Genomic DNA, 12,277 nt, shown 5'->3' with positions numbered 1-12,277 from the left:
TTTAGGCACTTATCACAGTGAGGAATGACTTTGGAAGTTTCATAGCCTCAACACTTTCCCGCCACTGTGACCAGTGTTATTGTTTTTTTAAAATTCCAAAACGTCATGTACTTTCTGGATAGCCCTCGTATTACAAAATGGGTTGGTGGCAGTATCGTGTGTGTATGTAGGAAAAGATAATACAGTCAAAACTGTTTTGGGTTATATTTTTTGTTACCATATATGGTAATAAGTTGGATGCAAGGAGTAATGGTTGCTCTTGTTTTTGTGTGTCTCGACACAGGCTGGTGCTAACATTGACACATGCTCTCAGGACCAGAGGACCCCGCTGATGGAGGCGGCAGAGAACAACCATCTGGAGACTGTGAAATACCTCATCAAGGCCGGAGCGCTAGTCGATCCCAAGGTACGGGCACCATCCACGGATGTCATTTTGCAATGTCGCTTTTGTAGAGAAGTCCGGAGCTACACCACTTACTTGGGTGATCCCTCGTAGTTCGAGGATGATTGTCTTCCATCCTGGGGGTGTGTCCGTAGATGGCTGAAGGTGGTCCCGGTCAGGGTTGGCTTGACACTCCTTCCTCTTGGCATGTTTCTCCCTTAAGCCCTCCATTCGTGCCTCTTCGAACTCCACAGCACTGCTGGTCATAGCTGACCTCCAATTAGGAGGCTCAAGGGCCAGGGCTTCCCAGTTCTCAGTGTCTATGCCACAGTTTTTAAGGTTGGCTTTGAGCCCATCTTTCAATCTCTTTTTCTGCCCACCAACATTACGTTTCCCATTCTCGAGTTCGGAGCAGAGCAACTGCTTTGGGAGACGGTGATCGGACATTCGGACAATGTGGCCAGTACAGCGCCTACGAGTTGATGGCGTAGGACAGTGATGGCGTAGGACAGTGATGGCCAACCTATGACACGCGTGTCAGCACTGACACGCCTAGCCATTTTTGCTGACACTGCACATTATATGTATACACATACATACATACACACACACACACAGTAGAATCTCACTTATCCAAGCCTCGCTTATCCAAGCCTCTGGATAATCCAAGCCATTTTTGTAGTCAATATTTTCAATATATCATGATATTTTGGTGCTAAATTCGTAATTACAACATAACATTACTGCGTATTGAACTACTTTTTCTGTCAAATTTGTTGTATGACATGAAGTTTTGGTGCTTAATTTGTAAAATCATAACCAAATTTGATGTTTAATAGGCTTTTCCTTCATCCCTCCTTATTATCCAAGATATTCGCTTATCCAAGCTTCTGCCGGCCCGTTTAGCTTGGATAAGTGAGACTCTACTGGGTGTGTGTGTGTGTGTGTATGTGTGTGTATGTATGTGTGTGTATGTGTATATATATATATATTCTATTATTATTCTATTATTATTGTAGTATATTATCATATTATTGCTATTATATTATTATTATATTATTCATTATTCATGACTACATTGAAACTAGAATAATCAGCATGGAAACTGCAAGAGGTACCATAGATTGTTGTACATGGAATTAATGGTAGTAAATAGTTTTTGATTTATTGAATACATATATTACAATTATATATTTTTGTTATTTAAACTATACATATTGCGAAATTATGGTTTTTTTTCTCAAAGTGACACACCACCCAAGTCATGCTAGGTTTTTTGGTGAATTTTGACACACCAAGCGCAAAAGGTTGCCAAAGGTGATCTTAAATGAATCTATTGCACTTTATCTATTTAAAATTTGTAACTCATAATGTGCACCTTGCTTATCTGCTATTGCAACCTCATTGTTTTTAATTCGATGTTTTAATGCCGTGTTGCGTTTTTTTCGGCTGCTGTGTATATATTATTATTGGTTTTTATTATTGTTCTTTGATGTTTCATATTTTATTTTATCATTGTTTGTATCTGATTTTGCTGTGAGCCGCCCCGAGTCCCCTTCGGGGGAGATGGAGGCGGGATATAAATAAACTTATTATTATTATTATTATTATTATTATTATTATTATTATTATTATTATTGTCATTGGCGTAGGAGCATCACTTCAATGCTGGTGGTCTTTGCTTCTTCCAGCACGCTGACATTTGTCTTCCCAAGAGATTTGCAGGATTTTTCTGAGGCAACGCTGATGGAAACATTCCAGGAGTTGAGTGTGACGTCTGTAGACTGTTTTGCAGGCATTTCACACGGTTGGGAGGACAATGGCTTTATAAACAAGCACCTTGCTATCTCTACGGAAGTCCCGATCATCAAACACTCTCTGCTTCATTCTGGAAAATGCTGCACTTGCAGAGCTCAGGCAGTGTTGTATTTCAGTGTCGATGTCGACGTTGACGGAGCTACACCAATTGTTCCCAAATGGGTGCTTTAGAGTGAGGCAGTGTAAGGAAGTGCTTCTTGAGCTTCTCAGGAGAGCGCGATGGGCATTATTTGAGTATGCAACCAGCATCTAGCAACCGTTCAGAGAGGCTCTTCTGACTCTGCAACGTCAAGAGAAGGGTTTCCAGCTGGCTGAGAGGGATTCAAGCAACTCTGGAGCTGATTGTGTTGACTCTTTTTCCTGGGAAGCATGTTGATTGCTTGTTAGTAAGATAAATCAGAGGAAAGAAGGCAACCGTGCCTTGTATCAGCGGATGAAAGATTGCTCTGCCAGCTATCGCGTCGCAGCCAAAGCCGGTCTGCCAGAGGGGCCTGGCGAGACCCCAAGAATCTCCGTAGGTGGAGAGATTGGCTGGGGATCTGAAGGGATCTCCCTGCAGTGCCAGAGTAATAATAATAGTAATAATAATAATAATAATGCGCTATTATGATTGTATATTTATATTATTTATTTATTTATGTATTTACATCACTTTTACCCCGCCTTTCTCTCCGAGGAGACTCAAAGCGGCTTACAGTAAATAGGCAAAAATTCAATGCCTAAAACAATGTAAAAACAACAATTCATATAAATCAATCTACAAAACAACCGTTCATATAAAACAGATACCATTACATGTGATATTACTAATAATACTGCAATATAGTGGTATAGTACAATATAGTAATATATAATTGTATTGTGCTATACTAATAATATAATCTATTGTATGTATGCATAACTTGTAAGCCACCCTGAGTCCCCTATGGGGTGAGAAGGGCGGGATATAAATATTGCTAATAATAGTAATAATAATAATAATAATAATAATAATAATAATAATAATACGCTTTTATTATTGTATATTTATATTACGTGTGATATTACTAATAATATTGCAATATAGTGGTATAGTACAATATAGTAATATATAATTGTATTGTGCTATACTAATAATATTATTGTATGTATGTGCAACTTGTAAGCCATCCTGAGTCCCCTATGGGATGAGAAGGGCGGGATATAAATATTGCTAATAGTAATAATAATAATAATAATAATAATAATAATAGGCACAACTATGTGGCCCAAATGATTCATTGGAACTTATGCCTCAAGTACCACCTCCCAGCAGCAAAGAACTGGTGGGATCACAAACCTGCAAAAGTATTGGAAAATGAACATGCAAAGATACTGTGGGACTTCCGAATCCAGACTGACAAAGTTCTGGAACACAACACACCAGACATCACAGTTGTGGAAAAGAAAAAGGTTTGGATCATTGATGTCGCCATCCCAGGTGACAGTCGCATAGATGAAAAACAACAGGAAAAACTCAGCCGCTATCAGGACCTCAAGATTGAACTTCAAAGACTCTGGCAGAAACCAGTGCAGGTGGTCCCGGTGGTGATGGGCACACTGGGTGCTGTGCCAAAAGATCTCAGCCGGCATTTGGAAACAATAGACATTGACAAAATCACCATCTGCCAACTGCAAAAGGCCACCCTACTGGGATCTGCACACATCATCAGAAAATACATCACACAGTCCTAGACACTTGGGAAGTGTTCGACTTGTGGTTTTGCGAAACGAAATCCAGCATATCTATCTTGTTTGCTGTACCATACAACGTCGTTGTGTTGATAATAATAATAAATCACACAGTCCTAAACACTTGGAAAGTGTTCGACCTGTGATTTTGTGATACGAAATCCAGCATATAGATCTCATTTGCTGTGTCATACTATGTCTTAAAAACTCAGCTCTTGCTTCTTTAGCAAAGGGATCTGAAGCATTTTCCTTTCGCTTCCCTTCCTGCCAGCTGATCCTGGTTCCTTGCAAAACCTGGCCAATCCTGCCTGCTTCTCCTCGGGAGCTGCTCTCCTCCAGGCAGCTTTTCGGAGCTTGCTTGCTTCCCTTTGCATTTATTGTTCAGCCTGAGTTTCAGCGTTGCAATAAATGTATATTTATATTACATGTAGTATTACTAATAATATTGCAATATAGTGGTATAGTACAATATCTATATATATAAAAGAGTGATGGCATCACGGCGACCCACAAAACAACAAAACTACAGGCCCCTCAACCTCGAAATTTGACAACACAACCCATCATCCATGCCTCAAGGTTGATACAACAAAAAGAAAAGAAAAATAAAGTCCTAATTAGAGGGAAAGGAATAATTGTTTTTATCCAATTGCTGCCAGTTATAGGACTAATCTCTGCCCACTTGGTCTCCTAGCAACCAACTTAGCCCAGAGGACAGGCAGATTTAGGCCTCATTTAGGCTTATTCCACAGATTATCTAATTTGCACTGGATTATATGGCAGTGTAGACTCAAGGCCCTTCCACACAGCTATATAACCCATTTATAATCTTATATTATCTGCTTTGAACTGGATTATCTTGAGTCCACACTGCCCTATAATCCACTTCAGTGTGCAGTCGGACACAACTGGTCTTAATGTCAGGAGAAAACCTTTACCCTTGACCTTAACTACCAACAAGTTGTCAATACTTTATTTCCCATACCACCATACTTCGCCACAGCAATGCGTGGCCGGGCACAGCTAGTAATAATAAGAATAATACATCACACACTCCTAAACACTTGGGAAGTGTTCAACTTTTGATTTTGTGATACGAAATCCAGCATATATATCTCGTTTGCTGGGTCATACTATATCTTTGTGTCAATAATAATAATAATAATAATAATAATAATAATAATAATAATGTATGGTTGCTACCTGCATTCTGCTCACTGGGTCGCATTGCATGGGGTGGATGCTGGCCTTTCATGTGTTTCTGTTCATTCGCTCTGAATCCAGATCATGATATTAAACACGGCTCAAGTGATACCTTTGTCTGACCATTTGTTTCGTTTCAGGATGCGGAAGGGTCCACTTGTTTGCACTTGGCAGCTAAGAAGGGCCATTACGACGTGGTGCAGTATCTCCTGACCAACGAAGAAATGGACGTCAACTGCCAGGTAAAGCCCTGCCCACACAACCCATGCATCCCTTCCTTTGCACATGTTACTTGCATGTTACATACACGACGTCCAATACCTCGAGACTTGGTTCCGACCAGGCTTGGCTCTCCTTATGTTCCCAGGACGACGGAGGCTGGACGCCAATGATCTGGGCCACGGAGTACAAACATGTCGAGTTGGTGAAGCTGCTCCTGGCCAAAGGGTCCGACATCAACATCCGAGACAATGTAAGCATTTAAGTCAGTCTGCTTAGTTGTTGGATGACAGTTGAGTCTGAACGTCCTAGATCAGAATAAATGCGAAGATGGATGGGCACATGGCTTGGCTTCCACATTGAGATAATGGACACCTCCAAGTTTTGATCTGAACTGTTTCTCAAGCTCTCTGGTTTTGTGGAATGACCATTTTTCCTCCCAGGAATTCACCATAAACTGATAGCTGGGGATGGTCAATGGGTTGTCGAAGGCTTTCATGGCCAGAATCACTGGGTTTCTGTGAGTTTTTGGGGCTGTATGGCCATGTTCCAGAAGCATCTATGGCAGGCATCCTCAGAGGCCTCAGTAAATAAAGAACAACACTCAGAAAAATATTACAGTAGAGTCTCACTTATCCAAGCTAAATGGGCCGGCAGAAGCTTGGATAAGCAAATATCTTGGATAATAAGGAGGGATTAAGGAAAAGCCTATTAAACATCAAATTAGGTTATGATTTTACAAATTAAGCACCAAAACATCATGTTATACAAGAAATTTGGCAGAAAAAGTAGTTCAATACGCAGTAATGTTATGTTGTAATTACTGTATTTACGAATTTAGCACCAAAATATGATATATTGAAAACATTAACTATAAAAATCGCTTGGATAATCCAGAGGCTTGGATAAGCGAGGCTTGGGTAAGTGAGACTCTACTGTATTATTATTATTATTATTATTATTATTATTATTATTATTATTATTATTGAATAGCCTTGCAGCTTCAAAGTCTGGCTGCTTCCTGCCTAGTGGGAATCCTTTGTTGGGAGGTGTTAGCTGACCCTGATAGTTTCTAATCTGGAATTCCCCTGTTTTCTGAGGGATGTTTTTTTATTTACTGAGGATAAATAACCTCTGAGGATGCCTGCCATAGATGTGGATGAAACGTCAGGAGGGATTGCTCCTGGAACACAGCCATAAGCCCCGAAAAGTCACAGCAACCCAGTGATTCCGGCAACGAGAGCCTTCAACAACATTATTATTATTATCATTATCATCCTGCATATTAGATATTTACATTATGTTTCATAACATTAGCAAAATTACAGTTACAAAATAGCAATGAAAATAATTTTATACAGTGACAAAATAATTTTATAATTTTATGATTGGGGTTATGATGATGATGATGATGATGATGTGGTCATCATTATCATTATTATTATCTTCCTGCATATTAGATATTTACATTATGTTTCATAACATTAGCAAAATGACAGTTACGAAATACAGTAGAGTCTCACTTATTCAACACTCGCTTATCCAACATTCTGGATTATCCAACGCATTTTTGTAGTGAATGTTTTAAATATATTGTGATATTTTGGTGCTAAATTTATAAATACAATAATTACTACATAACATTCCTGCGTATTGAACTACTTTTTCTGTCAAAATTGTTGTATAACATGATGTTTTGGTGCTTAATTTGTAAAATCATAACCTAATTTGATGTTTAATAGGTTTTTCCTTAATCCCTCCTTATTATCCAAGATATTTGCTTATCCAAGCTTCTGCTGGCCCGTTTAGCTTGGATAAGTGAGACTCTGCTGTATTTACATTATGATTTATAACACTAACAAAATTACAGTAGCAAAATAGCAACAAAAATAATTTTATGATTGAGGGTCACCACATCATCCTCATCCTCATTATTATTATTAACATCCTCCTGTATATTAGATACTAGCTTGGAGACCCGGCGATGCCCGGGTCATTTGAGAAAGGCCTTGTTTGCCTGTGTTCCAAGTGTAGCCTATATCCAATGTCAGCTGGGTTCAGTGGGTGCGGGTGAGCTCCAACTCCCATATGCAAGTCCCATCGTCCAGTGTCCATCCCCCTCCAAACAGAGCCAGTATGTAGAGTAGGTCATGAGGGCTCCATGTACCATGTTTGGTCTTGATCAGTCATTTGTGTGGGTCGCGGTGCTCTCAGGAAGTGAGTGAAGGTATTGGAAGTCCCATCGTCCTCCAAACTGCACCTGGGTGTAGAGTGAGTCATGGGTGTTGTTTGTTTGAAGTTTGGTCTTGATGAGACATTGATGGGGTGACAGTGGTCTTGGGAAGTGAATGGATATACTACAAGTCCCATCATCCAAGGTCCAAGCTCTTTCAAACCTCACCAAGATGTAGAGTGGGCCATGGTGGCTCTATGTGCCAAGTTTGGTCTTGATCAGTCATTGGTGGGGGTCACAGTAGTCCCAGGAAGTAAGTGAAGATAGTGTAAGTCCCATCAGCCACGGTCCCTCCTCCCCAAACTGCACCAGGATGTAAAGTGGGCTACCCTGCACCTGCGTGTCAAGTTTGATACAGTTTTGTCATTCATGGGCATCACAGTGGTTTGTGGGAGGTGAATTGGATGAATGTACTGCAAATCCCATAATCCTTGGTCCATCCTCCGTCAAACTGCTGCAGCATGTGAAGTGTGTCATTTGGGATCTGTGTGCCTGGTTTGGTTCAGTTGTGTGATTTGTGGCAGTTGCTGTGGTCTGAAGAAGTGAGGGAAGGTACTGCAAATTCCATCATCCTTGGTCCATCCTGCCCCAATATACATCAGGACGTAAAGGGTCCACAGGAGTTCTGTGTGCCAAGTTTGGTCCATTTCTATCATTGGTGGGCATTGCAATAGTCTGTGGGAGTTAAAGTGTTTGAAAGTACTGCAAATCCCATCATCTGTGGTCCATCCTCCCCCAAATGGCAGCAGGTCATAAAGTGCATCGTGGGGATGAAGTGTGCCAAGTTTGGTGCAGATCCGTCATTCCTGTTGGTCTCAGTGGCCTGGGATAGTGGCGGCCAATCAAATCGCGAGCACATATTCCGCCAGGCCAATCAAAACGCTGATACATACTCCGATTTCACTTTTATTATATATATATATATATATATATATATATATATATATATATATAGAGAGAGAGAGAGAGAGAGAGAGAGAGAGAGAGAGAGAGAGAGAGAGAGATTTACATTATGTTTCATAACATCAGCAAAATTACAGTTACAAAATAGCAATGAAAATAATTTTATGGTTGGGGGGTCACCACATCATGAGGAAGTGTATTATGGGGTCGCGACATTAGGAATAATAATAATAATAATAATAATACACTTGGGGAGTGTTCGACTTGTGATTTTCTGATACTAAATCCAGCATGTAGATCTCGTTCGCTATGTCATACTATGATAATAATAATAATAATAATAATAATAATAATAATAATAATAATAATAATAATAACTTTATTTTTATATCCCTCTTATTTTTATATCGGGGCGGCTCACATGGGGACAAGCCCAGCATCATCATGCATTAAAACACAATCATAATTTATAATTTAAAACAATATAAAACAATAAAAACAACATAACACAGCACAAAACAGCATAAACATATCCGGTCCTTCAAAGGAAGGTCATAGAGCCGTGATGGCCAACCTATGACACGCGTGTCAGCACTGACACGCCTAGCCATTTTTGCTGACACGCTACCGCATGCAGATTGATTGGATGACTAATGTCTTTTGTGGCCAAATTTGGTGTGATTTCGTCAAGTGGTTTTGTTGTTTACTCCATGGGAATTATGCACATTACATTATACACACACACACACACACATACACACACACACACATACACACACACACACATACTAGCTATGCCCGGCCACACGTTGCTGTGGCATTGTCTGGTGGTGTTGGTGAGAACTTGTTGAGTAGTGGTGGTATTGAATGTCTGTTGTATGGTTGTCTTTATGTTTAGTATGCATTTGGTTGTTTGTGTAATGTGAAAGTGGTGAGGTTAGAGGGGGTCTATGTCCCTGTGTACTATTATATAGTATTTATACGTTGTCCATGTGTTGGGAATGCTTGGATTGTGTCCTGCTGCATAGTAGAAAGGGTTGGGCTGGATGGCCCTTAGGGGCCTCTCCAAACTCTTGTGCCTGTCCCCTGGGCTGAGTAGGTTGCTAGGAGACCAAGTGGGCGGAACTTAACCTTGTAACTGGCAGCAATTGGATAAAAACAATTATTCCTCTCCCTCTAATTAGGACTTTATTTTTCTTTTCTTTTTGTTGTATCAACCTAGAGCCATGGATGATGGGTTGTGTTGTCGAGGTTGGGGGGCCTGTAGTTTTGTTGTTTTGTCCGCTGCCCTGATGCCATCACTCTTTTATTTTTATATATATATACACACACACACACACACACACACACACACACACACACACACACAGTAGAGTCTCACTTATCCAACACTCGCTTATCCAACGTTCTGGATTATCCAAGGCATTTTTGTAGTCAATGTTTTCAATACGTCGTGATATTTTGGTGCTAAATTCATAAATACAGTAATTACTACATAGCATTACTGCGTATTGAACTACTTTTTCTGCCAAATTTCTTGTATAACATGATGTTTTGGTGCTTAATTTGTGAAATCATAACCTAATTTGATGTTTAATGGGCTTTTCCTTAATCCTTATTATCCAACATATTCGCTTATCTAACATTCTGCCGGCCCGTTTATGTTGGATAAGTGAGACTCTAATGTATATATATAATCATTCTATTATTATTCTATTATTATTGCAGTATATTATTATATTATAGGTACTATAGATTGTTGTACATGGAAAGAATGGTAGTAAATAGTTTTTGATTTATTAAATACGGTTATATATTACAATTATATACTGTTGTTATTTAAACTATATATATTGTGAAATTATGGTTTTTTTCTTCAAAGTGACACACCACCCAAGTCATGCGAGGTTTTTTGGTTAATTTTGACACACCAAGTGCAAAAGGTTGCCCATCATTGTCATAGAGGATAGGGAACTGTCGATCACTTATAGTGTGGTTCAGTTTTTTGAGAAGGGGACATGAGAGCCCCATTTTAATATAGGAAAGTGTGTCACATTCAGGAGGAATGGGCAAAGCTTGCTTTCTGCGGCTTCGGCTTTCTTGATCCGGATGTCTCTCCCTCCAACTGGTTCCTGCCCTTTTCCCTTTGTGTCCCTGCGGACCCGGTCTTGATCGTGTTGTAGCTTTTGAGCAAATGACTCATCTGTCTCGATAAGGCACGTAGAAGCCCTCGCTTCTCCTCCTCGGGGAGCATGGAGGCGGCAGAAACAAAACTTGCTGAAAGGAAAGAAAAGGAGTTTGCCGGAGTCTTAAACAACCCACTTTTTCCTCTTTTCTAGGAAGAGAACATTTGTTTACACTGGGCGGCGTTCTCGGGGTGCGTCGACATCGCGGAGATCTTGCTGGCCGCCAAATGTGACTTGCACGCGGTGAACATCCACGGGGATTCGCCCCTGCACATCGCGGCACGGGAGAACCGCTACGAGTGCGTCGTGTAAGTATGGCCTCTTCCATTCATTCTCCCGCTCCTCTGTGTCCAGGGATCTTTGCGCTATCCTTTTGCTGAATTGTTCACATGCCAAGAAAAACGCAAAATCTTTGTGTGAAATCAGTGGCTCCCAAACGTTGATCCTCCAGGTCTTAAAACACTGACTCCCAGAAGCCCTAACTAGCTATGAGTTGTTTTTTATTTATGGTTTCAGAAGCAAATTGAGAATACGGTTATAATGTATGGAAAAACCACCAGCAAATTTAAACATTGGCCTCATACTAAATGTATATATATAAATATATATGTTTGTGTATTTGTCTGTATAGCATATTTCCCTGGTTTTGAGTGTTCTGTAAACGCCTCTATGTTATCAACTAAACAGTTGAGGGTCTATGGACTGTAATAAAGATAGATAGATACAGTAGAGTCTCACTTATGCAACATTCACTTATCCAACGTTCTGGATTATCCAATGCATTTTTTAGTTAATGTTTTCAATACATCGTGATATTTTGGTGCTAAATTCGTAAATACAGTAATTACTAAGTAGCATTACTGCATATTGAACTACTTTTTCTGTCAAATTTGTTGTAAACATGATGTTTTGGTGCTTAATTTGTAAAATCATAACCTAATTTGATGTGTAGGCTTTTCCTTAATCCCTCTTTATTATCCAACATATTCGCTTATCCAACGTTCTGCCGGCCCGTTTATGTTGGGTAAGTGAGACTCTAGAACAACAACAACTCTTTATTGATTAGTCAGTTTTGACCATATCAAAACATATCAAACATACAAAACTTACACCCTTACCCATACATACAGTAAAATCATGTAAAACAATAAAACCATGTAAAAACAGGGCATCCTGGCCTACTAGCCTACCAACCCACTCCTTGGTAGTTGTGCAAGTACAGAATAAAAAGATTAAAATTAAGATTAATTATTCCCTTAAGGTAAGGTTTAAGCGGGGACAAGGGTAAGTAAAACTAGTGGCTTGTCCATAGTAAAATTTTAAATTTGGATTTTGTTATTGGCATTAATATCACAGCTGTCCGCTTCCATCTTCTTGCGGATGGCCAGCGCTTTTTGTGTAAAAAGGGTCAGTTTTAAAATAGAGTTTTTATCTGAACCCCGTAGAAGGAGGTGCAGTTTCTCCTTATTCTCTAAATGAGTGTGGTTCTCAAGCAGAGGCTCTAAATAGAAAGATCGAATCCTGTTGTAATTGGGGCATTTTAAGAAAAAGTGTTCTGAGTCCTCCTCTTCTGCATCTGCCTCGCGGCACCCACAGGTTTTCTTTGTATAAGGGATATTCTGG

At 39.8% G+C, this 12,277-nt stretch overlaps 1 protein-coding gene across 11 annotated transcripts in view; it reads left to right on the top strand.

The window, feature by feature from the left end:
• Nucleotides 1–12,277, top strand: part of ehmt1 (euchromatic histone lysine methyltransferase 1) — a 113,122-nt gene that overhangs the window by 76,400 nt on the left and 24,445 nt on the right. For all 11 annotated transcript variants that reach the window (XR_010000296.1, XM_062960441.1, XM_062960443.1 and 8 more), the window contains 4 exons: nt 284–406; nt 5,254–5,355; nt 5,481–5,585; nt 10,808–10,962. Coding sequence is in view for 10 of the 11 variants with exons in the window: in XM_062960441.1 (XP_062816511.1) it covers nt 284–406; nt 5,254–5,355; nt 5,481–5,585; nt 10,808–10,962 (485 nt within the window). In the remaining variant the exon portion in view is untranslated. The remainder of the gene's footprint in view (nt 1–283; nt 407–5,253; nt 5,356–5,480; nt 5,586–10,807; nt 10,963–12,277) is intronic.

Source organism: Anolis carolinensis, unplaced genomic scaffold (genome assembly GCF_035594765.1).
Source record: "Anolis carolinensis isolate JA03-04 unplaced genomic scaffold, rAnoCar3.1.pri scaffold_7, whole genome shotgun sequence".
Taxonomy (NCBI): Eukaryota; Metazoa; Chordata; class Lepidosauria; order Squamata; family Dactyloidae; genus Anolis; species Anolis carolinensis.
This window is presented reverse-complemented; position numbering and strand designations above follow the sequence as displayed.